The following is a 26,590-nucleotide window of genomic DNA, read 5'->3' on the forward strand; positions in this document are numbered from 1 at the left end:
TCATTCCATTTACTTAGCTTTCTTTAATTTCTGTCAGTAATGATATTAGTTTTCATCGTGCAGAGTTTGAACCTGATTAGATTTATTTCTATGTATTTATTTCTTAAAACTCTAATGTTATATTTTGTCTTAGGGATTCTGTTGCTGAGAAGAGACAACATGACCATGGCAACTCTTATAAACAAAAACATTTAATTGTGGTGACTCACAGTTCAGAGGTTTAGTCCCTTATCTTCATGGCAGGAAGCAAGGCAGCATGAGGCAGACTTGTTTATAGAGAAGTTGCTGAGAGTTCTTACATCTTAACTTACAGGCAACAGGAAGTGGTCTGAAACCTCAAAGCCTGCCTCCATAGTGACATTTCCTCCAGCAAAGCCACACGTTCTTCAAGAAAGCCACACCTCCTAATAGTGCCACTCCCTTTGTGGGCCATTTTCTTTCATTATACATTTACTTTTTCATTTTGTGTTTATGTGTGTATGGAGTCACATGTCAGCACATGTACAGTGAACAGTGAACCGAGGACAATCTGCAGTAGTCTTCTAGCTTGTGGGACATTGACGATTGAAGTTAGGCCCTCATCTGCTTAGATGGCTCACTGGCCCTTTCTTTGAAGTAGGATAATAGCTGTGGGAACTAGGATTGGAACAGTTTGAAGGGTGACTGGGAAGTGAGGAAAACAGACACAGTATGTGTAGATTTAAGAAGTTTTGGGGGCTGGAGAGATGGCTCAGTGGTTAAGAGCATTGCCTGCTCTTCCAAAGGTCCTGAGTTCAATTCCCAGCAACCACATGGTGGCTCACAACCATCTGTAATGAGGTCTGGTGCCCTCTTCTGGCCTGCAGACATACACACAGACAGAATATTGTATACATAATAAATAAATAAATATTAAAAAAAAGAAGTTTTGCCATATTCACATCTTCACATGTGAATTCCATCTGTTCTGGAGGCTGAGGCAAGAGGATCTGAGTTTAAGGGCAGCTGGGGTTAGCATAGTCAGACCTTGTTTTAAAACCCATGCATGCACTCATATCCGAGTCTGACTACTCAGAAGAGTAGCTGTGAAGGGAAACACAGTGAAATAGGGCATATAGGGACTTGGGTAATGTTGGGTGAAGGCACCCCTTGACTTTCTCAGATTTACCAGTGTCAGTGCGAGGAGTTTGCATTTAATTCTAAGTGCAGAAAGTCTGGTTGGGTCTTTTCCTTGCAGTGTAAGGGATGGAAGCCTGAGCCTTCTATCACCAGCCCAGAAAGCAAATTTCCTCATTTTTGGAGACAGGGACTTTGTAGCCCAGGCTAGCCTCGACCTTGCTCTGTAGCCATGATTGACTTTGAACTCCTCATTCTCTTGCTTTCGTCTCCTAAGTACTCAAACTATAGGTGTGATTAGCATGTCTTGCTCCAGGAAGCCCTTTTGGCTGGGCAAGGTGGCTCACACCTGCGGTCCCAGCATCTGAGAGGCAAAGGCAGGTGGATCTCCCTGAGTTTAAGGCCAACCTGGTTTATTTACAGAGTGAGTTCCAGGACAGCCACTGCTGTTACACAGAGAAACCTTGTCTCAAAAAACAAACACAGAAAAGTAACCTACAATGCATGTAAAAGGGACCTCATTTTTATTGTAGCCACTCAGTGAAGGAAAACAAACCCACTGAGGCACTTCCTAATAGTAGTACTATTGTTGAGGTTTTGCTTGGTTTCTATTTTTCTTTTTAAAAGCAAACCAGAAATTTGAAATGGAAAAAAAAATTACTGAGGTACTTTGGAAGTGGAAAATTTGTCTAGCATCTGAGGGAGATGGTGTATTTAATCCCAGCACTAAAAATAAAATAAAAAAATGTACACAGAAGCAGTTTGCCCAAGTTATCTGGTCTGTCTGCAGTTCATTTTCTCCTTTTACATTTTTCTAATTTAGCATTCAAATTTGTGTTCACATGCCACGATGCACATGTGGAGAAGACAACCTTGACTTGACTGCAGACACCTTCACTGCTGAGGCATCTTGGCCCTTGGGGTTTTCACTAGTTGTTAAATGGGCACAATGTAAAGCCGAGGTAATGCACTGAAACAGCATACTGCATGCTGGTGCTCAGTGCTAGGTAAATGCTCATCATAGCAGTAGGAGGGCTGCTAATAGGAGCAGGGTATCCTTCTGCCCTTCTGGAGCCCTGTGCAAGAGCTCTGGGCTGCCTGTGCCTTGAACTGCTGTGTCCCTGGCAGTAGAAGGCCATGGGACCCCTGAGTCATAAATCATAATGAAATAGTGAAATGTTAAACTGTCGGGAAATCTATACCTGTAACCTCAGTGACTTGGATCACTGTGGTATGAGGATCTCAAATTTGAGGCCAACTTGGGAAATTTAGCTAGACCCTATCTCAAAGTAAGATGAAAAAGGATTAGGGTTGTGGCTTAATGCTAGAATGTTTGCCAAAACATTTCAGTCCCCAGTGTTGAAAAAAAAAGTGTGTGGTTGGCGAGCATTAGACTTGAGATAACTTAAAGTCTTAGAAGTCTAAGCCTAAAGTAAGTAACCCCTCAACCTATGCTCTCGAAGTAAGCCCAATAAACATACTGTTTCCCAAGTGAACTCTGGAGGAATGCGCTTGGTTGTCTTGGGACCTGAGGAGGAGGAGTAGACTTGTTTGTTATCTCCTCTAAGGAAAGAATTTTAGCAACATTTGGGTGGTCAGACTTGCTCAGCAAGCCCATACCCAATGAGCTGAAATCTGGACTCCCAAGACAACCAAGCGCATTCCTCCAGAGTTCACTTGGGAAACAGTATGTTTATTGGGCTTACTTCGAGAGCATAGGTTGAGGGGTTACTTACAGGACTGTGGGTGCACTCCCAGGAAAGGTTGCACTGAGAAGTGTTTGCCCTACAGAGATGATAGCATCCCCTTGCCACAGAAATGGTGGAATCACATGCCTCGCCTTCTCAGACGTATATATTTAAGCCGCTCCAAGATGCTATGTGCAATTAGGACAGAATTGCATATCTAAAACTCAGGTGAAAGTCTCAGGATCCTCCCTCCACATTCCTGTGTTGCCATTACAGTTAGGTGTCACCAGTCCTGACTTTATGCAGTGCCAGGGGTGGAGCCTAGGGCCTGGTGCAAGGTTCTAATGGTAAGCATTTGCCCCCAGCCCTGTTTTTGTTTTTGTTTTTTTCTAGATAGGATCTCACAACATATCAACTGGTCTGGAGCTCACCAGGTAATCCTGCTTGTCTTGAACTTTTAGCTATCTTCCTGTTTCTGTCTCTCAAGTGCTGGGATTTTCTATTTGTTTTAAACACATTTTTCAGCAGGTATTTTTGTGTTTGTGTGTGTACGTGTATGAGCATGTGTGTGTATGTGTATGAGCATGTGTGTGTACGTGTATGAGCATGTGTGTGCCGCAGTGAGTGTGTGGAGGTCAGAGGACAGTTTGTAGAAGTCTATTCTCCTTCCACCATTTGGGGTCCCAGGAACAAACTCAGGTTGTTAGGCTTGGCATTAGGTACCTTTACCTATCTCACCTCTTCTTTTTTTTTCCTTTTAAAAATTGGAGAATGACTACTTCATGGAGTTGTGGGTCATCTTTGCTTAGGCCATGCTAATCTTCCCTGCATTGTTCCAGTTTCAGCATATATAATGGCTGCCAGAGTGAGCATTGAAGAAACGTTTTTACATTTACTTGTGTGTTTGTGTGTGTGATTCATGATGTGCTTGTGGAGGTCAGAGGACAACTTGCAGGAGTCCGTTTTCTCCTTTCAGTATGCCATTCCTGGGGGTAGTCAGGCTTGGTGGCATGTACCTTTAGCTATTGAGCTAGCTTGTTGGCCTTGAGGAAGTTGTATGTGTGTGTATATATAATTTATTTATTTATTTGAAAAAAAATCTGTATAGCTATTTTGCTTGCATATATGTCTTGCACTACATGTGTGCCTGGTGCCTACGGAGGCTAGAAGATGGTATTGGATCCCTGGAAATGGGAGTCAGATAGTTATAAGCCACCACGGGGGTGCTGGGAACCAAACCTGGGTCCTCTGGAAGTGCACCAAGTGCTTTTAACTGCTGAGTCATCTCTCCAGCCCCAGGAAGTAAAGCTTTTAAAGTTACATTCTTTTAAAGCAGTGGTATGAAACAGTAACAGTTTGTAGATGAAAAAGTAAGTTGAAAGAAATAGGAGGGATAAAAAAAACATGATAGAAAACATTAAAAATCAATATATGGCCAGGTCTTTTTGTTGTTGTTGGTTTTTTTTGTTTTGTTTTGTTTTGTTTTTAGAGACAGGGTTTTTCTGTATTGCTTTGAAGCATGTCGTGGAATTCGTTTTGTAGTGCCCTGGAACTCACAGAGATCTGCTTGCCTCTGCCTTCCGAGTGCTGGGATTAAAGGCATGCACCACCACAGCCCAGTAATGGCCAGGTCTTTGTAAATCACATTAGTGTACCATTTCTTGTTACCCATTTCAAGACAGTTTATAGAAAAATTAATCCTTGCATTACAATTTGCTCTTCTTATTTTTGCCATTTGACTCTTCACCTTTCTCTTTTGTTGTAAAAATGATGAATTTTGATGGATGTTTAAAGGAGAAAGAAAAGGTTTTTATGTCCCTAACCCTGAGCTTTTTAATGTGTTTTTTTTATCATGCATGCACTGGAAACAACCAACATAGGTGCTGGGCATGGTGACCCATGTCTGCAGTGTAATCTCAGCATTCTTGAAATTGTGGCAAGAGGATTTTGAGTTCTTGTCTAGCCTGGGGAACTAAGTATGACCTTGTCTTGAAATCGCCAATGTGCACCGATTAAAAAAGAAAGAAACTGGCTGGCAGGGGTGTGGAGTAGGGGGATGAGGGGGTGATCCCTGAGAGATGTCTCAGTTGGTTAAGAGACCTGTTGCCAAGCTCAAGGACTTAAGTTCCATACCCAGGACTGATATGGTGGAAGGAGAGAACCCCTACAAGTTGCCTTCTGATCTCCACATTCATGGAGACACACATACAATAAATGTAAAAAAAAGGACCAAAATATGTGTATTAAACCAAGAAACTGTGCTGACACGAGATGCCTTAGTGAGTAAAGGTACTTGCTTTGCCAGCCTTGTGATCCGAATTCAGTCCCTAGAGCCCATGTAAAGGTAGGAGAGAACTAATTCCATAACTTGTCCTTTGACCTCCACACATGCATTATATACACAAGCATACACAGGACTAATAATATATAAGCCAATAAGAAACGTCACTCTTCAGACTTGTTACTGTAAGCAGTCTCCAGACATTTTCACAGGTATTCTGGAGCAAACATTGTTCCCATTGGGACTGGTACTGGTTAGAGCAGTGTTTTTATTTTTCATGTGTCCATGGTTCTTTTAATTATAGGTAGGGCAAGTGCATATTCATACCCTTTCATTAAATTTCAGTCAGTTCTTCACTCATTTGTTGTTGCTCTCACATTTTTCTGCTTATTTATTTATTTGTTTGCTTGGTTTTTCAAGACAGGGTTTTGTGTGTAGCTTTGGAGTGTGTCCTGGAACTTGCTCTGTAGACCAAGCTGGCCTTGAACTCAGAGATTCGCCCGCCTCTGGGATTAAAGGCCTGCACCACTGCCTCAGGGCCTAACATTTTTTTTTTTGAGACACTCTCATTGACTGGACTTGGCCCTCTTGGAACTTTCTCTGTGGACCAGGTTGGGCTTGAATTTGCAGCAGTCCTCCTTAGTCTTCCCAAGTGCTGAGATTACATGTGTGAGCCACCACAGTTGGCCATCTTGACCTTTATTTTATTTTTGTTTTCTTGAGACAGGGTTTCTCTGTGTGGACAGTTCTGGCTGTCCTAGAACTAGCTCTTGTAGACCATGCTGGCCTCAAGCTCACAAAGATCCGCCTGCCTCTGCCTCCTGAGTGCTGGGATTAAAGGTGTGCACCACCATGCCTGGTCACAAAGAACTTTTTTTTTTTTTTTGGTTTTTCGAGACAGGGTTTCTCTGTGGTTTTGGAGCCTGTCCTGGAACTAGCTCTTGTAGACCAGGCTGGTCTCGAACTCACAGAGATCCGCCTGCCTCTGCCACCCGAGTGCTGGGATTAAAGGCGTGCGCCACCACCGCCCGGCTACAAAGAACTTTTTAAAAATAAATTATATTTATTTGTGCATGAGGATGTATGTACACATGCTTTACTGCATGTGTGGAGATATAAAGCAGCTTGTGGGGTTCTTTCTCTATCGATACCACATGAGTCCTGGAGATTGACTTTAAGTAATTAAGCTTGGTGGTAAGCACCTGTCAGAACTATCTCACTGGCCCTTTTAATTGTTTTTGTTATTGCTTGCTTTAGAGTTACAGGATATATTTATAACTAGCATTGTTCTTTGATTAGTGGGGAATAGGGTTTTGTTAATACATTCATTCTAAATGTTATTATTTTCTGTCTTTTACAGGATGGTAGGTCCCATACAGAGGTGGGCAAGGAACAGAATATTTAGGGGGTCTATAGACATAGCCAAAGATGGATATTCTTTTTTTAAAAAAAGATTTTTTATTTTTGTGTGCATTAGCATTTCACCAGTTTATATAAGTCTGTTGTCCTCTTTTTAAGATTGTTGCTGCCTTTTAAGCCATGGCTGTTGGAATCAGCAACTGCCACTCTGCCGCTATCAGCAGTGATTCGGCCGGTGGGCTGCAGCCTGAGGGAATTCTGTTTTCTCAGACACAGATTCTTTCAAAGCTAAAAAGGGAACTTTACTAAATCTCTGACCCTCTAAAGAATTAAAGATACCAGGTTTGAGGTGGAATTTTTACTCCTCAGGGAGGCTGAATAGCAAATTGCTGGCCTCCTCTTCTCCTGTTGAAGCCCTCAAGCTTCTCCTTGCCCCTCCTTGAAAACCCTTCTCCACTGGGCTCCTTCCTACTACTTCCTGTCAGCAAGTTGCTGATGCAGCTTCCTGACCACAGGAGAATTTTATTTAATGAAGCATGTTTGTATTATTAAATGTTCTGGAACATAAACAAATGTAACACACCTTAAAATAATATTCTGCAACATATGTCTGTGTAAGGGCACTAGATTTGCAGACAGTTTTGAGCTACTGTGCAAGTGCTAGGAATTGAACCCGGGTCCTCTGGAGGATCAACCAGTGCACTTAACCACTGAGCCATCTCTTCTCTTCAGTCCCCACTGCCAGTTAAATTGTAACAAGGCCTGGACCTGCAGCATTCCAGCCTCTGAGTCACTGAAGTTCTAATCAGTCAGTATTTGCAACACACAGCTTCTGCCCAGAAATTTTGTTTGTTTTTTTAAGTCTTTTGGTACAGGATTTCTTTGTGGAGCCTTAGCTGTTCTGGAACTCTCTCTGTAGACTGTGCTGGCCCTGAATTCACAGATCCCTTGCCTCTGCCTCCCCAGGGCTGGGATTAAAGGTGTTCACTCCCACTGCCTGACTAGAAATTCTTGTATGTACTGCTAATATTACCTTTCTCATCTTGCATTTTGCTAACTCTTCAGTACAGTATTTGTTTTAGTAATAGTTACTTTATATTTTCAGTCTGATAATTTCAAATTCTTCATCAGATCTGAGTTGGTCTTGATACTTAATTTTTGTCTCTTTTTGACTGTGGTTTTGTTTGTTTTTGCCCTGTGGGCGGCCATGTTTTTGTTATTGGTATCTAGGCATGCTTTATCTAATAACAGAAACTGAGGTAACCCTCAGTATTTTAGTATGAGATTTTGTCTTTTTTGGGTACCGAAAAAGTTTGAGGTGATCAAACTCAGCCTCCTTTGCTGCAGGCTTAAATCTCATTTTTCCTCCTCCTTTACCTCCTTCACCTCCTGCTCGGCAGCAAACCCGAACCTTGTATACGCTAAGCAAGCACTGTACCACATTCCCAGACTTAAAGCTTCTTCTATTGTGTTTTTTTTTTTAAAAAAAAAAACTTTCTATTTTTTATTTTCCTATGAATTCTTCCCTAAACAATGCCTTATCTTGGTGCTATCTTAGTTTTAATTCACCGTTATTATGCTAGAGTCTCCTTGATGTAATAGTAGGGAGTTAGGGAGTCCTTTACAATTAAATCTGTTGTTTCTTTTGAAATAGGATCTCTCTCTGTAGCCCAGACTGGACTGAAACTCTTGTTAATCCTCCTTTCTTGTCTTGGAAATGCTGGGACTATAGTGTGAGCTGAAATCTCTGATTTTTAGTGCTGTCCCCAGTTTCTGATTTATTTTATCTATTATTTTAAAAATGATCTGTATAGATGTTTTGCCTGTGAGTATGTCTATGTGCCATGTGTACCTGTTGCTCGAAGAGGCCAGGCATGGGCTGTGGATCCCTGCAACTGACTGAAGTTACAGACAGTTGTGAGCTGCCATGTAGATGCTGGGAACTAAAAGGGAGTCCTCTCGGAGTAGCCAGTGCTCTTAATTCTGAGCGGTTTCTCCAGCCCAGGTTTCTGATTTTGACCATCAAAAATAATTTCCTGAGTTTTATATCCACTAAGGTAACACAGGAAGGCAAGAAATGTCTAGGGTTATTTTATTGCCTTTTCTCCAAAAGGATAGATAATTCTCTGGGCATATTTTGATATGGTTACTTTCTCCTGTTCTTGCTCAAAGATCAGTTTTCAGATCTTTCCAGTGAGATCTTTCTAAAATCCTGGAAGTAAAAATACAGGTGTTCTATAAGACTTAGGCTACAGTGGTTCTTTTATTTTACATTGCTTGCATATATGTCTTTTTGAGTGTGTCAGATTCTCTAGAGCTGGAGTTACAGTTTCAAGCTGCCATGTGACTGCTGGGAATTGAACCCAGGTCCTCTGGAAGAACAGCCAAAACACTTGACTGCTGAGCTATCTCTCCAGCCCTGCCACAGGCCTGAAGTTTTGTAACTCTTCACTCAATCGGTCCTTGGCTTCCAGCAGCTTGTCCGAGAGAGACTGTTAAAATACCCGGTTTCAGGTAAACAATGGCTTTTTGTATTTGCTTGTCTCTAGGATTTTTGTGGTGTGTGTGAGTGTGCCTTGCTTTGCTTTGGACCTGAGATCTGATAGATTTAAGATAAGCTAATAATTCCGTTTGTCCAGTTTTTCCCATTCACTATCCCTCAAATGAATTAGAACCTACTCTTCACAAAAGACTACGCACTGAAAAGTGCTCCACCAGCATTTCAAAACAAGAGTGCCAAAAATAAAGCAACATTTTACATAGAGCAGTAGATAATAATAGAGCAAAAAGATAATCTTTATTTTTATTATTATTAACTCATTGTTGGAGTGTTCTCAGTGACAAAGGCCATGCTTAATGTGTTACATAAGGTCAAGCTCCAGCTCAAAATAGCCAGAGCATACAAAGTTCCTAAATGGCAGCACATAGCCCAGTTCCAAGGAATCCAAACGCCCCTTATGTTCTCTTCCAGTACTAGGCACACACCTGGTGCAGACATACATACAGGCAAACACTTAGAGATTCTAGTTCTTTTTGTTTTGTTTTGTGTTTTGTTTTTCAAGACAGGGCTTCTCTGTGTAGCTTATGCTGGCCTTGAACTCACAGAGATCTCCCTGGCTCTACCTCCTGAGTGCTGGGATTAAAGGTGTGAACTACCACCAGCTTCTAATTTATTCTTTTTGTGGTGCTGAGGATTGAACGTGGGGCATCACACAGAAGCTCTTCATAAGCTGGGTTTCATCCCCAGTGCAGGAATTAGATAATTTTTTTTATTGTTAGAACCTCATCTTGTTATCGCTGTATTTATTGCATAGTGTGGTAGGCACAGTAGCCTTGGGATGAAAAATAAAGCTAGAGACTTATTTTTTGTTCATAAATATTAAAATCAAAAAGTCTGGAGAGCTGGCTCACAAGTTAAGAGCACTTCCTTTCCTGTTCTTGTAAAGGACCCAAGTTTGGTTCTCAGCATACACATAGCATCTTACTACCGTCTAAAACTCCAGTTCTAGGCATCCAACACCTTTTGGCTTCTCTGGGCATCAGGCATGTACATTTTAGACAAAACACTTGTGTGTGTTTGTGTATATATAATAGAAATACATAAAACAAAAATTTAAAAATCTGAGAATTTAAAGAAGGTGTTAGTAAAGACAATAGAAAACAATTAAAAATTTGGAAATAAAGTCGGCATAGCATAACTCAGTTGGTGGGGACAGGGTTCTTGGTTGCATTCACCTACACAGTTGAGTTTGAGACCACTCCGGGGTACACAACTCTGTCTCCAATGGTGATGACAGTTACCACCACCATCACCATAAAATAAAACAAACTCACACACATTTTGGAAACAGTATGCTGTATTAAACAGCTGTGTGCTTGCCTTACTGTATCTTTAGTCTTTTAAAGTATTTAGTTTTGAGTATTATCTATTAGAATAAACTGTTTTTTACTCTTTAAGAAAATATTTTTGTGAGCTTAGTGGATTGAGCCCGGGGCCTTGCTTGTGTTAGGCATGCACTCTAACACTGACCTACACCCCCAGCCCTGTTACATGCACTCTAACACTGACCTACACCCCAGCCCTGTTACATGCACTCTAACACTGACCTACACCCCCAGCCCTGTTACTCCTTAGCTTTTAGTAGTAAATCTTTGGAGTTTCCCTAAAGAATGCATGATAGGATTGGTTTTGATTAGAGTTGCACATCTTGATTCTATATTAGTACTTAAAAGTGGAAACTATGATTCTCTTACTACATTTTGCAAGTAACTGTCTCTCTGAGTATTACTTTCCTGTAATATGATTCTTTTTTAAGGGAGCTGGAGAGATGGATCAGTGGTTAAGAACACTGGCTGTTCTTCCAGAGGACCAGGATTCAATTCCCAGCATCCACACAGCAGCTCACAACTGTCTTGTAGTTACAGTTCTAAGGGATCCAACACTCTCACACAGACATGCAGGCAGGCAAAAACACCAATGCGTATAAAATAAAAATAAATCATTTAGAAAAAAATTTTGTTAAAAAATTTTTATTTGTGTGTTTTTATGTATGAGTGCTAGGCACCAGTTTACTTGAAGGGTGCATCGGATCCTATTATAGATGTTTGTGAGCCACCATGTTGTTGCTGGGAATTGAACTCAGGACTTCTGAATAGCAGTCAGTGCTCTTAACTGCTGAGCCACCTCACCAGCCCTGACTCTTTTGTTTTTTAAATCTGGTCACTATGTATAAAATACACATTGAAATTTACTGAAATTTGGCATGCTTGTTAAAAAGTTCTCCAACATTTACTATCCCCCCACGCTCGGATTTCTTTGTAGTCTTGATTGCCCTGGAACTAGCTCTGCAAACTAGGCTGGTCTTGGAGTGTTGGAATTAAATGTGTACATTGTCACTACCAACTCTACCAGACAAGCACTTCCTTTTTTTTTTTTTAAGAGACAGGGTTTCTCTGTTTCATAGTTTTGGCACCTGCTTTGTAGAACAGACCAATCTCAAACTCAAAGAGATCCTCCTGCCTCTGCCACCTAAGTGCTGAGATTAAAGGCATGTTGCCACCACCGCCTGGCTACCATTTTCTCTTAACAGCTGTTTTTCCAGTGGTTGGTATTCAGTGGTTTAGCAAAAATCTGCATGGACTTTTGCCTTATTTAGTAGTAAAATTAAAGCATAAAATCTACAGATGGGCATATGTGTGGCCGGAGAAATGGCTTGATGGTTAAGAGGACACAGATTCACTTTCTAGCACCCACATGCAGCTTATAGCTTGTAACTCCAGTTCCAAGGTTTTTGATGCCTCTTCTGATCTTCATGAGCTACTGAATGCTTACACATAAAGTAAATATATTTTTGAAAATTGCAGACAGCCTGGAGTGATGGCTTTGTGATTAGGAGCACTTGTTTCTCTTGCAGAGGGCCCAGGTTGTAGTTCCAGTACCCACATGGTGACTCACAACTATCCAGAACTCCAGTTCCAGGGGATCAGTGACCCTTATTTGATCTCCTTGGGCATGGCATGTAATAAATCTAATTAAAAATTGACAGATGCTTGGACCTTATTTTCTGTATTTGCACAGTTAGTACTTGACAGCCTTGAAAAGAATATTTTTATGATACTTGGAAGGGGCATTCCTTAGGAGTTTTTTTTTTCCTTAGGAGTTTTTTTAAAACACTTCTATGCTAGTGACCTTTTCATTGAAAAGTTTCTTTGGGCTCATGGCTTCAGAGTTTTCAGTTTGTTGGGATGGTGAGGGTGTATGGCAGCAAAGCAGCTCCAGAAGCAGAAAGTCCTCCCTCCCTCCCTCCCTCCCTCCCTCCCTCCCTCCCTCCTTCCCTCCCTCCCTCCCTCCCTCCTTCCCTCCCTCCCTCTTTCTCTCCCTCCCCTTTCTCTCCTCTCTCCCTCCCTCCATCCCCCTCTGTCTCCCTCCCCCCTCCCCTTCCCCCTTCACAGGGGTTCTCTGTAGCTTTGGAACCTGTTCTGGAACTAGCTATTGTAGTTTTGGAACCTGTTCTGGAACTAGCTCTTGTAGACCAGGCTGGCCTTGAACTCACAGGGATCTGCCTGCCTCTGCTTCCTGAGTGTTTTGTTTAACCACCACTGCTCTGTCTTCATTTTATTTTCTTAAATATCACCTTATTTATTTACTAACTTGTTTGTTTGGGTGTAGGAATTCTCTGGACCAGGCCAGTCTTGAATTCTGAAGTGATCGAATCAAAGGCCTGTACCACCACCACCTAGGGGCACTCATTTTAAAATGTCCATTTATTATATTTAGGTCTTCAACATCTGGACTGGCGGAGCACATTCTGAGTCATGGTTCACTTTGTTAATCCTCTCTTTGCACTTACTTTATACATACTCAGAAATGTGCTTTGCTAATCTTCAAGGCACTTCTCAACCCAGTAATAGTTGACGAATAAGATCAGCTGTGCCAAATCCAGTGAGTATTGAATTTTAAATAAAGTAAGGCAGGAATGTATTTGATTAGTGAAAAGCTGGTTGTCAGTTAATGTTTAAAGTGAGATTATGGGAATGGACAAATGAAATCGCTGTTTTTATCTAGACACGATGATCTTGAAACTAGAAACACATGTAGATGTGATTAATTTCCTTTTTTGTGAGGGTGGTGGTTTGAGACACGCATTGTAATATAGCTCAGGTTGGCTTCAGACTCAGACTGCAGAGCTAGGATCACAGTCTTGTGTTATTGTACTGCATTGTCACATCTGCTCACCTTTTCTGGTGTATATTCCTGAGTGGTAGGTATTAGATCATCATAAAAAAATTTGGGGAAATATGTTCAATGATGCTTTCTGCTTATTTATTTATTTATTTATTTATTTATTATGTATACAATATCTGCATGTATGCCTGCAGGCCAGAAGAGGGCACCAGACCTCATTACAGATGGTTGTGAGCCACCATGTAGTTGCTGGGAATTGAACTCAGGACATTTGGAAGAGCAGGCAATGCTCTTAACCTCTGAGCCATCTCTCCAGCCCCTAATTTTCTTGTTTGAAAAACAAAAGTAAGAGGGCTGGAGAAATGGCTCAGTGAATATAAATATTTGTTACATAAGCATGAAGACTCATTAAAATTCTGTAACCCCAATACTGGGCAGTGGGGTTGAGACATAAGGATCACTGGGGCTTGCTGGTTGTCAGTCTAGTTTCAGGTTCATTGAGAGACGCTGCCTTATGGGAGTAAGGTAGAGAAAGTGATAGGACAAGACATCTACTGTCCTCCTCTGGCTACTGTGTGCATATTCTGCACACAGCAATGCAAAAGAATAAAATGTTATTCTATGCTTTATCCTGTACCTAACTAAAATTACAAAGCCAATACCTTCATACTTAGCAAGGACTATTGTTGCAAGGAGAGGGCCATTTGTTTGTCCCAGCTGCCCAGCTAGCTTAGCCCCAAAATAACCACACAAAAACTGTGTTCATTAAATCACTGCTTGGCCTATTAGCTCTAACATCTTATTGGCTAACTCTTACACCTTATTTAGGCCATTTCTATTAATCTATGTATCACCACGTGGCAGTGGCTTACCAGGAAAGATTTGGCATGTCTGATTCTGGAAGCTCCATGGTGTCTCTCCCTTTCTCTGCCTATTTTCCTCCCAGCATTCAGTTCTGTCTTTCCCGCCTACCTAAGTTCTGCCCTATCAACTAGGCCAAGGCAGTTTCTTTATTCATTAACCAATGAAAGCAACACACAAACAGAAGGAACTCCTACACCAGACTGTAAATGTTGAATAAATAGTCTCAGAACTGGAAATTTACCCTAGCAAATAGGAAGCATGTAAAACTTTATGTGTATGCTTATTGCAGTAAATGGTGAAATATCAAGACTAGGGCTAGCAGGATGCCTCAGTGAGTTAGGATGCTTGCCTGACAGCCTAAGTTTGATTCTCAGAATCCACATGCTGAAAAGAGAAAACTTTGACCTTCACCTGTGCACTGTGGAACATATGTACCCTCATATAGACAGAAAGACAGATACATACATACACACAAACACACACAGAAAAATATAAGTAAAATTCAAAATACAAGTAAAAAATAAAGTTGTAACAATATAGAAATGATTATACAGCATGTAGCTTAAAATAAAATTCTAGAATTATAGGGTGTAGCCCCATTTGTAAAGTGCTTGTCTAGAATATATAGTCCTGTGTTTGATCTCCAGAATGCAGAAATAAATAGTACAATTATATGGCAATAATGGAAAATATTTCATCAAATAAAATAAACCTCAATAAAATATGTATACCTTAGTTATTTTTAATGTGTGGTACTATGGTTTGAACTCAGGGCCATGCCCATGCTAAGCAAACACTGTATCATTTATCAGTCTCACTATGTAGTCCCAGATAGTCAAACACAAGCTTCCTGCCTGAGCCTCCCAAGGTGATCATCACCATAACTGCCCCCCCCATTTTTTCCCCTAGTACTAGGTATGAAACCCAGGTATGAAACTCTACTGCTGAACTGCATCTCCAACAGGATTTTTAAGGGTTTTTTTGAGATTTAAATTGTGCATATGTTGTGTGTATCTGTATGTAATTTTGCACACATCTGTGTCAATGCCCACAGACACCAGAAGAGGGGGGCATATCCTCTAGAGCTGATATTACAGGCAACTGTGAACCACTCAACATGGGTTCTGGGAATCAAAATCTGGTCTTCTGCAAGAGTAGCAAGTACTTTTCATCATAGAATTATCTTTTCAGCACACACCCAAAACAGGATTTTAAATTTTTATTGAACTGTATTGACATAAATTTTACATATAGCCAGGTGGTGGTGGCACATGTCTTTAATTTTGCAGCACACAGGAGGCAGAGGCAGGTGGATCTCTGAGTTCAAGGCCATTTGGTCTACACAGTGAGTTCCAGGGATACACAGAGAAGCCCTGTCTCGGAACCTCCCTTCCCCCCAAATTTTTACATAGAAAAATGTACTACGCATTAGAAATAGTGCAAGGTTGGAGATTCAATCCAGTTGGTAGAGTGATTGCTTAGCATTTACAATGCCCTAGGGTCAATCTCCAGTACCATGTAAACCAGGCGTAGTGGTGCACAACTATATTCCCAGCATTTGGGAGGTGAGACAAGATGATCAGAAGTTCAAGGTCTTTCGTGGCTATATAGTGAATTCAAGGCCATCTTGGGATTCTTGGGATGTGTGAGACTTCTCCGTGAGCCCCTGTGAGCTCTGCTTAGCTGATTCTGTGGGCCATGTTCTTGTCTCCCTAATCCCTCTAGCTCCTACAATCCTTCCTCCCCCTCTTCCTAAGGGTTCTCTGAACTCTGCCTAATATTTTGGCCTTTTTAAATTTAGTGCTTTGTTTTTGTTTTACACAGGGTCTCATGTAGCCCAGGTTTGCAGTGAGCTCACTACAGCATCATCTAACTATTGGTCCTCCTGCTTCCATCTCCTAAATGCTGGGATTACAAGCATGTACCATTATGTCCAGCTGATTTAGGTTTTTGTTGTGGTGGTGGTTATTTGAGATAGGGGCTTTCTGTGTAGCCCTGATAGTCATAATTCTATCTCAGGCTCCCAAATACTTGTGCCATAACAGCTGGTAAAAAAAATCCTTAATTAACAATAATCATATTTTGCTAATATTATAACTTTGTATTCAAGCCTCTTTGGAATAAACCTCAGAGTTTAAGTTCCACAGACACATAAAATAATGACTGAGATCACAATTGTGTCACAGAATATTTTAGAGAAACTTTACCATCAATTGTCACCAATACAGCAGTTCGACCTTTTCTTTCATGTTCAATCATGGAACTGTCTGCTTCATTACTTATGACAAGACCATTTCTAATCATCCATTCCCGGTTACCAATGAGGACTTTGTACTGCTGAGTATCAACAGCATCTAGAAATACAGAAATAACATTTAGTGAGCTTATTTAACTTTTTTTAAATGTTTATTTATTTATTTATTTATTTATTATGTATACAATATTCTGTCTGTGTGTATGTCTGCAGGCCAGAAGAGGGCACCAGACCTCCTTACAGATGGTTGTGAGCCACCATGTGGTTGCTGGGAATTGAACTCAGGACCTTTGGAAGAGCAGGCAATGCTCTTAACCTGAGCCATCTCTCCAGCCCCTGATGCTTTCTGCTTTTATCTTAGTTTCAGAATTATATATAATCTTTTAAAAGATAATTAGGTGAGTTAAAGAAGGCAATAAAATTTTCCCAGCAATGAAAGCTGTGCATTCATTTTAACATAAGCAGGTAGAAGGAGAAATATTACTCGTTATCCTCCCCATTTACTTTTAATTTTTTTTACTTCTTACTATGGATGTGGGTGTGCCTGACATAGTGCACCTATGCAGAGGTAAAAAAAAAAAAAACCCTACCATGTAGAGTTGGTTTTCTTTTTCTTTCTTTCTTTCTTTCTTTCTTCCTTTTTTTTGTTTTTGAGACAGCTTTGGCTGTCTTGGAACTTGCTTTGTAGACCAGGCTGGCCCTGAACTCATAAGATCTGCCTGCCTTCCAAGTGCTAGTATTAAAAGGCATGTGCCTCCATGCTGGAACATTCTAATAGTTCTTGATTCCTAATAATAAGGAACACAATAAGAGCTTGGAAAAGTTGCTTTCTGAAAGTAGAGCCCCCCTCCCAAAGAAAATTAAGGGAGCAGATGCAGAAGTTAAGTCATAGAGCTGGGTTTGGTGGCACATACCTTTAATCCCAGCACTTGGGAGACATAGGAAAACAAATCTCTAAGTTGGAGATCAGCCTGGGATACAGAGCTAGTTCCATGATAGTTAGGGCTACATAGAGAAATCCCACCTCAAAAAACCAAACCAATCAAAAAAGTCACAAAGCAGGTACTTAAGTACATTGTCACATCTTAATGGTACTACACTACCATCCTTTACAGGACTGTTTCACATGCTTAAATGCCAGATTCAGTTTTAGTCCTCTGTATAAAGTGTTTGATAATTATTCATGTTTATTTGAAATGAAAGCTGTTAATACCTTTCTATGACACCAACTGCACACCAGGAAGACCATGACACCATAAAACAAGGAATGGAGTTCTCCCAAAGCTACAGTGGGAAAGAATATGTGCAGCTGATTCCGTACTATAGGGAATCCAGGCAAAAAAGAATGGAGATGTGTAAATAGGATTCTTGAAGGGAAAAAGGTTGACAATGCTAAATGCATCACACGTTCAGTCTTTCTGTTGATGCATCTATAGTGTTGTCTCTAAGTGACTGCGTGGTGAGGTTGCTGTATTTGTAGGAATTTTTATTTGGAAAATTAAGTTTAGGAATGATTTCATCAGAAGCCATTTTAGTGGGGTGGCAGTGGCTCATGCCTTTAATCCCACCACAATAATCCCAATGACAAGAGTAAAATACAAAAAGTGAAGTTAGCTTGAGATAGACTAGGTTGGGGGTGTCTCCCTTATGTCTCTTTGTATCTTTCTCTGGCTTGAAACTTTTTAGATCCGATTGGTTTCCTTCTCAGAGATCCACCCGCTTCTGTCTCCCAAGTGCTGGGATTGAAAGTGTTTGATCCCTTGAAATTGGAATGGTTGTAAGTTGCCTCACATGTATACTGGAAACTGAATTTCAGTCCTTGGCAAGATGAGTAAGTGCCCTTAAATGACTGAGTCATTTCTCCAGCCTCTGTCCTGTTTTTAATCAGTTCCAACTTTTAATCAAGAGGTTTGGGCTTCTTTTCCATTATTGATGGCTTTCTAGGTGGACCTATGACTTTTGAGTACATTTTTCCCCATGATGTATTTTTATTTGTGTGTGTGTGCATGCACATGCACATATGTGTCTATGTGTTCACAAGAATGCAGATGCCCTCAGAGGACAGAAGGGGTTACCAGATCCCTTGGACCTAGAAACACAAGCATGTGTGAGCCACCTGCAGGATTTTAGGAACTAAATTCTTGAGTCCTCTGCAAAAAATAAGTAGAAATACACACTTTTAAATCACTGACCCAGATCTCCAGCCTCAACTATATTACAATGAGAGCAGGCTGTGCTTCTCCTGGTTGGATATTTTGGTGCTGTGATTGATTACAAGCCTCGTGAATGTGGTCATGTGGTTAAATTCTGAAATAGGACAGGCACTGATCCAAATCTCTGAAAAATCTCCTTGAGCATCTAGTCTTAAACCCACAATCCTATCACTTTAATTTTGTTATGATCATGGTGTGTTTGCCTAATTTATAGTAAACAGCAGAAAGGCAGGTTTTGTTTTATGTAAACGTTGATATTTTAAACGTTATATAGAACATGTGATGAAGAGGTCAATTAAGAATACTATTTTAGGGGTTGGAGAGATGGCTCAGAAGCTAAAAGCATTGAATTCTCTTCTAAAGGTCCTGAGTTCAATTCCCAGTACCCACATGACAGCTAATAATCTGATCTTGTCTTCTAGTTTACAGGCGTATTTGCAGAAAAAGCACCTGTATACATTATAAAAAAGAAATACTCGTTTAGCCAGGTGGTGGCGGCTCACTTCCTTTAATCCTCGCATTCAGAAGACAGAGGCAGGCAGATCTTTGTTCTAGGCCAACCTGGTCTACAGAGTAACAGTACAGCCAGGGCTATGCAGAGAGACCCAAAAGTTCATTTGTGTTTTTTGGGCCTGCTACTTAAATGTTTATTTTTTAAGAAGATTTCTTTATAGCCAGGTGGTGGTGGTACACACCTTTAATCCCAGCACTCAGGCAGAGGCTGGTGGATTGCTGTGAATTCAAGGCCAGCCTGGTTTACAGAGTGAGTTCCAGGCAGCTGGAGAGAGATACACAGAGAAATCCTGCTTAAAAAAAAAAAAAAACCAAAAAAAGAGTATTTATGTATGAGTGCTCTATGTGCTTGTATGTCTTTATTCCAGAAGAGGGCATCAGTCCCACTATAGATGGTTATGTACTATCACATGGTTGCTGAGAATTGAACTCAGGACTTCTGGAAGAGCAGCCAATGCTGAGCCATCTCTCCAGCCCAAATATTTATTTTTTATGTAAATTTTCATGCTGGTTTGCACCTTAAGTTTTGGTTGTGGATTTTTTTGGAATGTATGCATGTTTTTATTTCTTAATTACTTGAAAATTAAAAACATTAAGTGTTTAAATAAACTCATTGCTTTGCAGTCTAGCTCTAGGAATTTATTTCTTATTTTTGAGCACATGGTTTCATGTATCCCAGCCTGGTCTTAAACTCATCATGTAACCAAGAATGACATTGGTCTTGCTTCTTCTGAGTGTACTACCATATCCAGTTTTATGGTCTTATATGGTACTACGTGCTGTGAGATAATGCTCTTGTACACCATAAAGATTTGTCACTCTTATTGGTTTAATAAAATGCTGATTGGCCAGTAGCCAAGCAGGAAGTATACACAGGGCAACCAGACTAGGTGAATTCTGGGAAGAGGAAAGGCAGAGTCAGTCACCATTCCAGACACAGGGGAAGCAAGATGAGAATGCCTTACTGAGAAAAGGTAGCAAGCCACTTGGCTAACAGAGACAAGAATGATAGGTTAACTTAAGTTGTAAGAGCTAGTTAATAATAAGCCTGAGCTAACACTACAGTTTATAATTTATATAAGCCTCTGCGTGTTTATTTAGAACTGAATGGCTGAGGGACTGGGTGGGACAGAAACTTCCATCTACACCTAGGGATGGCTTTGTGCACGCTAGACAAAGAGTCTATCAACTGAGGTGTATCTTTAGCCTCTAACGTATTTTTTTTATCATCATAAAAAGATATAGGGATTCCCTCTATCTTCTAATTCTCCTTTTTCCCATCCCCTAGCTATTGGTACTTTACTTCTGTCTCTATGGACTTGCCCATTTTGGATATATAAATAGAGAAATGTCATCTTAAAATGTGTTGTGTTGTATCTGTTTGTTGGAGTGTAATATTCTGTTATGAAACTGCATGTTGTTTATCCATTTATCTGTTGATGTATATTTGAGTACTTTCTATTTTTTTTTTAAATTATGAATCTTGTTGCTATGAACAATTGCTTACAATTGTTTTTGATGAATTAGGATGTGGGTTTTATTCTCTTGGGTGTATTTCTTGAAGTAGGATTTCTGGCTCATTTTGTTACTCTTTATTTTTTTTTCAGTGCTAGGGAACAAGTCCAGGGCCTTGTATATATATGTGTGTGTGTATTTATATATATAAAACAGGCCAGTTTTTTCCACAGTGCCTGTACCAATTTTGTATTATGTTTTGTTTTTGCAGATGAGGTCTCATAGCTCAGGCTGGCGTTGAACTTCTTATTTAATGGGGTGAAATAAGTTGAGTTGTCTTGCATTCCTGATCCTTCTGCTTATACCTCTCCAGGGTTGGCACTTTGCCCAATTTGTGTGGCACTCAGGATCCAAACTAGGGCCTCATACATGCTAGGTGAGCACATTACCAACTGAGCTGCATCCCCAGTTCTATTTACAGGCAATGCATATGGATTCTAATTTTCTGTAGTGTTGCCAGAATTTTTTAAAATAGTTTTATCCATTTTATTGAGTATCAATGCTTTTTTTTTTGTTTTTGTTGTTTGATTTCTTTTTTTTTTCTTTCTTTTTTTTTTGTCTCTTTTCCAAGACAGGTTTCTCTATGTAGCCCTGGCTGTCCTGGAATTCACAGAGTTCTGCCTCCTAAGTGCTGAGATTAAAAGTGTGCACCACTGGCTGACCTCAAATGGTTTCTTATGTGGTTTTGATTTGCATTGCCATTTGTGCATTTTCTTTGGATGCCTTTATATAAAAGTATTTGCCAGTTTTTCAAATAAAATAGATTTCCTTATGTGTATGTGTGAATGTATGCCACTTGTGTGTCAGTACCCAAGGAAACCAGATGAGGGTATCAGATACCCTGGAGCTGGAGTTAACTAAGGCTGCCTAATGTGGGTGCTTGGTCTGAATTGGGATCCTTTTGAAGAACAGCAGATGCTCTTAACCATGAGCTGTTTTCTTAGCCTCTCAACCTATTTTTTTTTTTTTTTTTTTTTTTTTTTTTTAAATATTTATTTATTTATTTATTTATTTATTTATTATGTATACAATATTCTGTCTGTGTGCATGTCTGCAGGCCAGAAGAGGGAACCAGACCTCTTTACATATGGTTGTGAGCCACCATGTGGTTGCCGGGAATTGAACTCAGGACCCTTGGAAGAGCAGGCAGTGCTCTTAACCACTGAGCCATCTCTCCAGCCCCTCTCTCAACCTATTTTTATACTTACTGTTTGTTCATTTACTTATTTCTGTGTGTGCACCATAGAGCATAGATGGAGGCTAGAAGAACTTTTAGGGGCCATTTCTCTTCTGGGGATGATCTCAGGTCCTCAGGCTTGGTTGCAAACACCTTTATCCTCTGAGCCATCTTTCTGCCCAAGAATGGGGTTTTAAAAATACATTTGGGTAGTAACCAGCACTGATGGCTTGTAGAGGGCCTAGCTTCCATTTCCCTACATGCTAGCTCACAACCATATGCAACTACAGTTCCTGGGGATCCAATGTCCTCTTCTGGCCTATGTGGCCACTGGGCACATATATGCACAGACATATGTACAGGAAAAAATACCCATCCATATAAAATACTAAAGTAATAATAAAAAATAAAAATATTCATCTAGTGTGTGCCCTCTCCCCCCCTTTTGTGCCCTCATGGGTGTACCTTAGTATGTATGGAGTTTAAAGAACACTTTTTGAAAATTGGTTCTCTTCAGCCATGTGGGTTCTCCTTTACCACAAGTCCCTCTCTTTACCTATTTATTGAATCATCTTGCTTGCCTCTTGCCTTTCTACTTTTATGGAATAGTTTGAGAAGCATCAATGTTAGCTTTACTTTAGAAGTCTGGTAGTATTTACCAGTAAATCTTTCTGGTCATGCCTAAGGTTTTCTTTTTTGAGACTGTTCACTGCTTCAATCTCGCTTGCCATTTAAGTTGTGTTTCCTTGATTTAATTTTGGTAGCTGTATGTGTCTAGGAATCTATCCATTACTTCTAGGTTTCCCATCTACTTGGAATGTAAATTTCTTTCTTTTTTTTTTTTTTTGCTTTTTTCGAGACAGGGTTTCTCTGTGGCTTTGGAGCCTGTCCTGGAACTAGCTCTTGTAGACCAGGCTGGTCTCGAACTCACAGAGATCCGCCTGCCTCTGCCTCCCGAGTGCTGGGATTAAAGGCGTGCGCCACCACCGCCCGGTTTGGAATGTAAATTTCTAAAATATTTCTTAAGCATCCTCTCAACTTCCTTCCTAATTTCAGTATTTTGTTTAGTTTGTCCATGGGTTTATTGATTTTTATCTTTGATTTTATCTTTTCAAGGAATCATTTCTGGTGTCCTTTTTTATGTGTTTATGTATATTTGCAGTTTGTCTGCATATATGTTTGTGTATCACATATGTGCTTGGTGTCTGGGGAGGCTGGAAGAAGATGAAGGATCCCTTGGAGCTTGAGGATTGAACCTGGGTCCTCTGGAAGAGAAGCCAATGCTCTTTTACCACCAAGCCATTTTTCCAGCCTCAACTTTTTTTCCTTTTTAAATTAACTACATTTATTTATTTATTTTATATCCAGACTGCAGTTTCCCCTCCTCTCTCCTATTCTCTCCCCTCCCCCAATCCTCTCCTCAGTTTCTGTTCAAAAAGAGATAGGCCTTTTTGAATTAACAAACCATGGCATATCAAGTTGCAGTAGGAATAAGCTCCTCCTTTTTATTAAGGCTGGGCAAGGCAACCCAGAATGAGGAATAGGCTCCCAAAAGCCAATCAAAGTGTTAGGGACAGCCCACTGCTAGAAGTCCCATAAGTAGACCAAGCCACACAACTGTCACACATAATGTAGAGGGCCTAGGTTGGTTCCTTGCAAGCTCCAGACTCTGTGGGTTCCTTTGAGCCCAGGTTAGTTGTTTCTGTGGGTTTCCCTGTGATTCCCTTGACACCCCCCTCCCCATTTGTATAATCCTTCTCTTTAGCAGGATTCTCTGAACTTGGTTCAGTGCTTGGCTGTTGTTGGTCTCTGTTTCCATTAGTTACTGAATGAAGCATCTATGATGACAATTGGACAAGGCACCAATCTATGAGTATAGCATAATGTTGTTAGGTGTCATTATGTTGACATATTTTCTTCCCCCAATTGTGTTTGATTCTTTCCTAGGTCTTTGGGTCATTTAGCTATTGGGTCTTGGCACTTCAAACCTGTCAGGCATGGGTTCACTTTTATGGAATGGCCACTCTCACCACCTTTACCCCAGTTCATTCCATAGTCAGGTCAAAGTTTGAGTTCCAATCTCAACTTTTTATTATTTTTTTTATTAATTTTTTTTGAGGCAGGATCTCAGTATCCCAGGCTTGCTTCATACTGCTATGCAGGTAAGGATGATCTTAAATTTCTGGTACTCTTGCCTCTAGCATCAGAGGAATGGGATTATAGGCACATGTCACCATTCCTAGTTTATCTGGTGCTGGGGATCAAACCTAGGAATTTGTGCTAGGCAAGTATTCTGCAAGCTTGAGTAAATAAATCCCCTTCACCCAAACTCTTTATTTCATGATTCTTTGTCTTTTAGTCTCCCATTTCATTAATTTCTTTTTTAAGATGGGTACTTATTTACAGTTTTTATTTTATGTGTGAGTATTTGCATGTATGTGCATCACATGCTTCCATGGTGCCTACAGAAGCCAGGAGAGGGCATCAGATTTCCTAAAACTGGAGTTACTGATGGTCATGATGTGAATGCTGGGAATTGAGTCCAGGCATTCTGCACGAACAGCCAGTGCCCTTAAAGACTGAATTGTTGCCGGGCGGTGGTGGTGCACGCCTTTAATCCCAGCACTTGGGAGGGAGAGGCAGGCGGATCTCTGTGAGTTCGAGACCAGCCTGGTCTACAAGAGCTAGTTCCAGGACAGGCTCCAAAACCACAGAGAAACCCTGTCTCGAAAAACAAAAAAAAAAAAAAGTGTGATAAAGACTGAATTGTTCCTCCAGCCCCCTTTTAATGTATGCGTGTATGTTTGTCTTTGCACACGAGTGTGGGATTTAGAGGCAGTTTTTTTTGTCTAATGTGGGTGTTGATAGCTGAACTTTGTCCTCTGAAAAAGCAGTGTGTACCATTTCTTTAGCCTCTTCACATTTTACTAATTTCTGCTTTTAGTCTTTCCATTTTCTTTTTTTTTAAGATTTATTTATTAATTATGTATACAGTGTTCTACCTGTGTGCATACCTGCACCCCAGAAGAGGGCACCAGATCTCATTGTAGATGGTTGTGAGCCACCATGTGGTTGCTGGGAATTGAACTCAGGACCTCTGGAAGAATAGTCAGTGCTCTCAACCGCTGAGCCATCTCTCCAGCCCTCTTTCCATTTTCTTGATGGTATCCTTTGACACAATTGTTTTGAAGTTTGATGTAGTCAATATTTATTTCCTGTCTTGCTTTTAAGCTTATAAAATCTTCATTTAAAACTATTTGTGTGTTGTGATTGTATATTTATTTGTCTGGTGCTCATGTCTGTGTGTACACTGGCTAGAAAAGGTTATTGCTATCCTTTTCTATTCTGTTGAGTCAGGATTTCTCTGAACCTGGAACTTGTGTTTTCTAGACTAGATGCTAGCAAACCCCATGGATTTTTCTGTTTCTGGCTTCCTTTGGGCGACAGTTGCTTGTTAACGTGGATGCTGGGATATAGATTCTGGTCCTCATGATTGCACAAGTGATTTTCATTGCTGAGTCATCTTTCCAGTCTTGAAAGATCTGTATTTTTTAAAAGAAAGGATTACATGTTTAAGCTTTGAATTCCTTATCAGTTTATTTCTCTCATTTGTTTGAGTCAGGTTTTCTCTGTGTAGCTCTGGCCGTCCTGGAACTCACTCTGTAGACCAGGCTGGCCTGGAACTCAGAGAGATCTACCTGCCTCTGCCTCCTGAGTGCTGGGATTAAAGGCACATGCCACCAACGCCTGGCTGTTAATTATATTTTTATATCTTCAGCAAAATTGCCTTAATTTTGACTTTGAGTATGTATCTTCTCATAAGACTATAGGATAAACTTCACTGTTTGTTAAAGATTTATGTTTATTATAAGGGCATTGTTAAAATTTTTGTTTTGATAGTGAAAGCAAGTTGAATACATTGGTGCAGAAGCTTCATGACTTCCTAGCACATTCGTCAGAAGAATCTGAGGAAACGTGTTCTTCGCCACGAGTTTTTATGAACCAAAGCACAGGTAAACCTTTGCTGTATGCAGTCCCTTTTTTATTTCTATTCATTTATTATAAGTATTTTCTTATATTTTTAGTTATTTCTATGATGTGTGAGGTTGCATGAGTTTATGTCTGCGATATGTGTGCAGGTGTCTGCAGAGGCCTGGATTCCTCTGTGTTACAATTTCAGATTCCCTAGAACTGGCATTGTAGGTGGTTGTGAGCCGCTTGGTGAGGGTGCTGGGAACCGAATCTTGGTCCTCTGCAAGAATAGTAAGCGTTCTTAATTGCTAAGTCACCTCTCTAGTTGTCATTTATTTATTTTTGTATGGAGTAGCTACTTAATTTGTAGAAGTCCTTATTGGATATGTTTGCTAGTATCTGCTGTATAATTTTAATTTTGGAAGGAAAAGTGTAAATGTGTAAACTGATGATGCATAGAGTGAAACACTTTTTTTTCCATTTTTTTATTGAGAAAAGGAGAAAAAAAACAAGTTTCTACCTCCTCCCAGCCTCCCCTTTCCCTCCCTCTCCTCCCACCCTTCTCCCCCTCCCCCCACTCCTCTCCCCATCCCTCTCCAGTCCAAAGAACAGTCAGGGTTCCCTGCCCTGTGGTAAGTCCTAGGTCCTCTCCTCTCCATCCATTTCTAGGAAGGTGAACATCCAAACTGGCTAGGCTCCCACAAAGCCAGCACATTATGTAGGTTCAAAACCCCGAGCCATTGTCCTTGGCTTCTCATCAGACCTCATTGTTCGCCATGCTCAGAGAGTCCAGTTTTATCCCATGCTTTTTCAGTCACAGTCCAGCTGGCCTTGGTGAGCTCCCAATAGATCAGCTCTACTGTCTCAGTGGGTGGGTGCACCCCTCGTGGTCCCGACTTCTTTGCTCATGTTCTCCCTCCTTCTGCTCCTCATTTGGACCTTGGGAGCTCAGTCCAGTGCTCCAGTGTGGGTCT

The 26,590-nt window shown here is 40.6% G+C and overlaps 1 protein-coding gene and 1 pseudogene across 1 annotated transcript in view; one reads left to right on the forward strand and one right to left on the reverse strand.

Moving 5' to 3' along the window:
* Positions 1–26,590, forward strand: part of LOC121442727 (transcriptional regulator ATRX) — a 164,998-nt gene that overhangs the window by 24,564 nt on the left and 113,844 nt on the right. Inside the window, exon 2 of the mRNA XM_041644329.1 lies at positions 25,545–25,657. Coding sequence (XP_041500263.1) covers positions 25,545–25,657 — 113 coding nt within the window. The remainder of the gene's footprint in view (positions 1–25,544; positions 25,658–26,590) is intronic.
* Positions 3,543–3,656, reverse strand: LOC121442750 (annotated as a pseudogene).

The sequence above is a fragment of the Microtus oregoni genome, unplaced genomic scaffold (genome assembly GCF_018167655.1).
Source record: "Microtus oregoni isolate MIOR12 unplaced genomic scaffold, Mior012 000094F_ref0000399, whole genome shotgun sequence".
NCBI classification, from domain to species: domain Eukaryota; kingdom Metazoa; phylum Chordata; class Mammalia; order Rodentia; family Cricetidae; genus Microtus; species Microtus oregoni.